This window comes from Nyctereutes procyonoides, unplaced genomic scaffold, assembly GCF_905146905.1.
Source record: "Nyctereutes procyonoides isolate TBG_1078 unplaced genomic scaffold, NYPRO_anot_genome, whole genome shotgun sequence".
Lineage (NCBI taxonomy): Eukaryota > Metazoa > Chordata > Mammalia > Carnivora > Canidae > Nyctereutes > Nyctereutes procyonoides.
In genome coordinates this window covers 57703120-57708983 of record NW_026575125.1, presented here as the reverse complement: position 1 = coordinate 57708983, position 5864 = coordinate 57703120, and the positions used below count along the sequence as shown (strand labels likewise).

The window sequence follows — 5864 nt, the reverse complement described above, 5'->3', positions numbered from 1 at the left end:
ATAGAGAGTACTTATGCTTGAGACTCTGACAGAACTGGGTTCAAATCCTGTTCTCTTCCATTTATTGCTCCCTGGTTTTGAACAAGTAAATCCACTTCTCTGACCCAGTTCCCTCATCCGCAAAATGAAGACCATTAAGAGTAGCCACGTCATATCTAGCATTAAATGTTTTAATATGGGACAAATGGAAGTACCAGAAACTTCCTGGTACATAGTAAATGCTTCATAACGGTAGGCTCTCATTATTATCACCACTGTTTGAACTTACCTCAGAATGTAAACTCTACAGAAAAAAGATTGTCCTCTGATGTGACCCTAGTACCCAGCACTGTGCCTGGCATGAAGTACGTACTCAAGAAATGTCTGTTGAGTTTGTGGATAAATTAATGAATCCATAAAACAATTCTCATTCTTAGCATCCTCCTTTTCTTCTTTGACTCTTCTACTATCTATTAACGTGGTGCTTCATACCTCACAGAAAAACTATTAAGTAGAGGGTCACTGAACATTCCCCATCCCTTGTTCATTTTGCTTTACCTCCACTTGTTGCTCCCTTTCTTGAATTCTCTGCTCTAACAAGTTTGAATTCAGCAGTGACCACTACAGCCTAGCCTTCCTGACGGAGGTAGTACGCAGGAGTGGGGGGGGGGGGGGTAGCGGGGCGTGGCCACAGTGTCGCAGAACCAGACTGCGCTTGCGTAGGCTGCGACAACGCGGAGCACCGAGAGGCCAGTGGTCATTGCTCGCTGGGTGTGTGTGTGGAAATATCACTTCTCTCACCAGCTCTCACTCCGGATCCCGGGTCTCTGGTTTAGGATTTGCCGGAGGCGCCGACATTCCTACCATCCTCTCTCTGACAGGTTGCTGAACTCCCGGTTCCTGCTCCTGACTCCTGGAACCATGTCTCTGGTAAGCCAGAATGCGCGCCGCGGCAGCGCAGAGACCACTGCAGATTACAGCGACGGCCAGGGTGAGATGCAGGCTAGTAACGCCTCCGGGTCCCCGACCTCCATGCTAGTTCCCCAGGCCCTCCAGGGCCCTCATGCGCCAATCAACCCTCAGGGTGCTAGCGCTTTCCAGGCTGCGCAGGACCCGAATGACCTCGAGGTCCTAATCGAAGAGCAGTCCCAACGTTTGGGGGCGCTCAGGGTCCAGGACCCTCTAGAAGACAGGTCTATTGCTTTGGTGAATTTCATGCGAATGAAAAGCCAAACAGAAGGTTCCATCCAGCAGGCTGAGATGCTGGAGTTCCTCAGAGAATACTCAGATCAGTTCCCTGAGATCCTCAGACGAGCCTCAGCCCACCTGGATCAGGTGTTTGGGTTGAACCTGAGGGTTCTTGATCCCCAGGCTGACATTTATAACCTAATCAGCAAACAGGGTTTCCAGACCTCTGATCAGTTAGCAGAATCCCTGGATGTGCCAAAGGCAGGTCTCCTGGCCTTGGTCTTAGGCCACATCCTCCTGAATGGTAACCGGGCAAGAGAAGCATCCATTTGGGACCTGCTGTTAAAGGTTGATTTGTTGGGTGATCCTCAGAGGATCAACAACCTTTTTGCGAACACAAGAAACCTGCTCATTACTGACTTTGTGCGCATGCGGTTCTTGGAGTACTGGCCAGTGTATGGCACCAATCCCCTTGAATTTGAGTTCTTGTGGGGCTCTAGAGCCCATAGGGAAATTACAAAGATGGAAGCCCTGAAATTTGTGGCAGAGGCCCATGATGAAGAACCCTGGAGCTGGCCAGAAGAATATAACAAGGCCCTGGAAGCTGACAAAGCCAAAGAAAGAAGACAGGCTGCTGGCTTGGAATTCTGGTCAGAGGACACTATGAATGATAAGGCCAATGATTTGGTCCAATTGGCCATTAATGTCACTGAGGAGTTGCTACCTATACATCAGGATGAGCTAGTGGCTCACACTGGCAAAGAATTTGAAGAAGTGTTCCCAAATATCCTCAGTCGAGCTACTCTAATCCTTGATCTGTTCTATGGATTCTCTCTGATTGAAGTTGATACCAGTGAGCACATCTACCTCCTTGTCCAGCAACCAGAATCAGAAGAAGAGCAAATGATGCTAGACAGCCTGGGGAGACCCACTCAAGAATATGTGATGCCAATTTTGGGTTTGATCTTCCTGATGGGAAACCGTGTCAAAGAGGCCAACATCTGGAACATGCTTCGAAGATTTGGTGTGGATGTAGGGAGAAAGCATGCCATCACCTGCAAGCTTATGAGACAGCGATACTTGGAATGCAGGCCACTCTCCTACTCTAATCCGGTTGAATATGAGCTTCTTTGGGGTCCAAGAGCTCACCTTGAAACTACCAAAATGAAAGCCTTGGAGTATATGGCCAGGCTCTATAGAAAGCGACCACAGGACTGGCCTGAGCAATATAGGGAGGCTGTTGAAGATGAGGAGTCCAGAGCCAGATCTGAGGCAACTGCCATGTTCTTCTTCAGCCCCATGTGAAGTCTGGGGAAATGTATCACTTTAGTTGTGTGGCATCAGTTAAAGGGGCCCTGGGGAAATGGGCACTGGGGCTCCAAATAAGAAGTCAGTCAGGCCTGGGGTGGAAAGTACACATTGTGCTTGATATTTGTGTTCTATTACTAATAGTATTTCCTTTCTTATAATATATCTTTGAATTAGGTTCATGATCAATGTTTATAAATGAAATTGCTCATTTGTGATCCCCGTCTTATTTTACTATAAAAGCTCAGATAACTGTGTAAAATGCATTGGTGATATTTACATCTTTCTATGATATGGAAGAGAATATAAAGTTGTTTTTAACTGTTTGAAATAATTAGTAAAATGGTTTGAAATAATTCGTAAAATGGTAATTAGCAAATGTTAAGTAACAATAGTAACAACACACACAACAAAAACAAACACAAAATCACTTATCTGTGGATGCCTTCTTTGTGTCTACTCTTGTGTAAGGAAAAAAGGCTGGTATTCACCTGTTTGCTTTGCTGTTCCAAAATGTTGTGAAAAATAAAAGTATAATGAATTAGATCCCATGCTTAAGCACTCTTTTTTATTCAACAAACATTTATTAAGCATCTGCTATGCTCCGTGCTGGGAATATAAAGGTGAAGAAGACCCAGCTGAACCCAGGGCTTAAGGGGGAGGGTCCATGGAAGTAAACCAAAAATTGTTTCATTGCTGTGGCAAGATGGTATAATGAGGATAAACTCAAGAGTTCTAGGAGAGGCCACAGGAGTAATTTCCAACTAAACTGAAGGTGCTGGGAGGGGATGGTGGAGAAGACAATGGGGCACAAGAAAGGCTAGGGGAGGGGCAGGGTGGTGTCAAGCAAAAGATTAGTAGGGGAGTGGCAGAGGAGGTGGTAGGGGATAATGAGGTGGTATGGAGGGCTCAGGACAAGTTGTCCTATAGTGACTTCTATTCTACCACCTGAGGTTGGGGTGGGGGAGGGAGGGATTGTTTATGAAGTCAGGGGCAGTATGTAAAACACCTTTTAGAGGATTCACAAAGACAATGTTCAGTTCAAGGGGAAGTGGGAGAGGGAAGCCTGGGGCAGAGATAAGGAAGACCCATATTCTCCCGAGTGGGTCTTGGGAATCAACAATGGTTCTCCCGAAGGCAGCTGGTCTTGGCTCTTGGGTCAGACAGAACAATCTACCTGGAGCTCTGTCCAGCAACCTTGGCCAGTGGAATTTATTTCTACACCTAAGCTGTTAAGGTGAGTGAGTATTTTGGCTCTCTTCATCCTGATGCTTTTTTGCAGCTTCTAACCCTCCTCACAGCTCTCCCTAAGTTTTCCCTAGAAAGCCTGCAAATAACAATTTCTATAAGGGAGTCCTGGCTCAGTAGTGGATGTTATATGGAAAGTCATCTATGACGGCAGGGGTGGGGGAGGTGCCTATGCATGGTGTAGATTTTATGTTTCCTCACCCCCCCCCGCACCCATAAGACTTCTGTCCTTTCATCCGTTTAATCAATAAGGGCTACCCTCAACTGCCACCTCCTAACAAATGAGAAAAGATGCTCCTCACATTTTCGTCAGTCTCAGGAAGAGAATGACACGACCATTTTGCCGGGGGAGGGGACAAGAAGGGAAATACACCGTTTTGGTCCCAAATACCGCAGCCTGCAGAAGTCAAATTAGAGCTGCCCGCTTGGGGAAGCCACTGCGCACGCGCACTCCGCGGTTGCCTGGGAGATACAACCCCCACCTTGTCTCCGCGATCTCCCTATCACAGCAATCCGGGGAAAACTGAACACTAAGGGCAGGATTTCCAGTCATGAGAAAATGAGTAACTAGAGAGCTAGAGCTAAAGGGGTTCTGGAAAATGGGATGGGGGTTGGAGTTATGAGGCAGGAGAGCTTCTAACTCAAAGGACGGACCTTGAAGTAGGGTCCTGCCTACATGCTGAGATCTCATTCTTTAGCCTCCTTGGATCCTTAATCTGTGCACGCTTGTGAGGCAGGGGAGGAGGGGCAAACAGATTAAGATGCCAAATTTTCCTTGCTCTCATTTTTTGGGGGGGGGGAGGGGTTGGTGCAGTATCTGGATCCTCAAGAACATCAGTTGTTCTGCGGGTACCAATAGAGAGAAACCTGCCAAGGGGTGGGTGTAGCATCTAGACCAACAATAGTGTAAAACTGCCAACTTCTTTAATACTAAATTTGTTCTAGGTACTGTGCTGGGTTCTTCACCTCCTTTAGCTCTAATCTTTCCAGCAGTTCTCTAAGAAGCATTTTAATAGCCTTATTTGGCACTGTAGGAAACTGAGGCCCACACAGCCAGTCACCGAAGGCTGGTGTTGGAGTCTAAGGCTGCCTGTGACTATGGTTCACACTCTTTCCAGTATACTACATCGCAGGCCCCTTCCAGCTTGTGCTCTGTTTTCACTCTAACTTATTGAATCTCGAGAAATACAAGGAAAGGCTGCATGACATGATGGGAGAGGCAAGATGATAGCCCTCTGGAGGCCAATGAAAGTACTGCTGAAATTTTCCAGGCTCTTCCTAGTTCCATCACTCAGGCTCCACTAGAGCTGTCTAGGTGTAGAAAGTGCGTTTTTGTCCAATCTCCTTACTCTGTCCTATGAGTCTTCCCCAATTTGCCCTCTTCCTGCAAGCTTCGAGCCTTATATGCTGGCTTTCACCCAGAGAAAGTAAAACATCACCATTTCTGGACCTCCAGAAATGTTTGGCAATGTATTTTGTGATCCTGAAAGAACACTGGCCTGATAGAGATCATGCTTTGCCAAAGGGAGCTCAGGATGCAAAAACAGAAGTGGGAGATAGCCCCTCTGTCACAGATGCCACATGTAGTTTCCTAGAAGTGACAAAGATGAGACTTGCATGGGGCACATGCCTGTGGTAAGGGAAAGGTTGTAGTCTCTCTGTGGCTACAGCCATTCCTTGGAAGGCTAGGGGAGATCTGGGTACTCTGCTTTCTACACACACCAAATTAAAATTAGCACCCCCTAGGAGAAACAGTGATGGAAGTGGGTGTCTAGTAAATAAGACTTACAAAAGATGCTGCATGAATTAATTCAATGTACAATCACCAATAGGCCTTTAAACACTGAACCAAATATTTTTCTTATCTGTGTGAATTTAGAAAAATGATAAAGTCTCAGTTCATTTGTAGACTCTTTGGGCTATCAATACCACAAGTATTGAATTTTGGCCAAGTTAGGGCTTGCAAAATGGGTGTTAGTTAGATATGAGCTCATAACCCTATATATACAATGCCATTTGGATTCCCCTTTGATCCTTCCTGGAAAGAAAATGTTGAGAATACATTCACTTTCAGTTGCTGAGACCCAGGAGTGTCCTCTTCTGGAGAAGATGGGTGGTTAGGGAAGACTTTTCCTGCCTTT

At 46.2% G+C, this 5864-nt stretch overlaps 1 protein-coding gene across 1 annotated transcript; it reads left to right on the top strand.

Annotated features, from left to right (window-relative positions):
• The first annotated feature begins 765 nt into the window (after window positions 1-765).
• Window positions 766-2906, top strand: MAGEE2 (MAGE family member E2). The gene has a single exon (XM_055338667.1). It carries the CDS (start codon window positions 901-903, stop codon window positions 2470-2472), a length of 1572 nt encoding a protein of 523 aa, XP_055194642.1. The 5' UTR covers window positions 766-900; the 3' UTR covers window positions 2473-2906.
• The last annotated feature ends 2958 nt before the right edge of the window (window positions 2907-5864 follow it).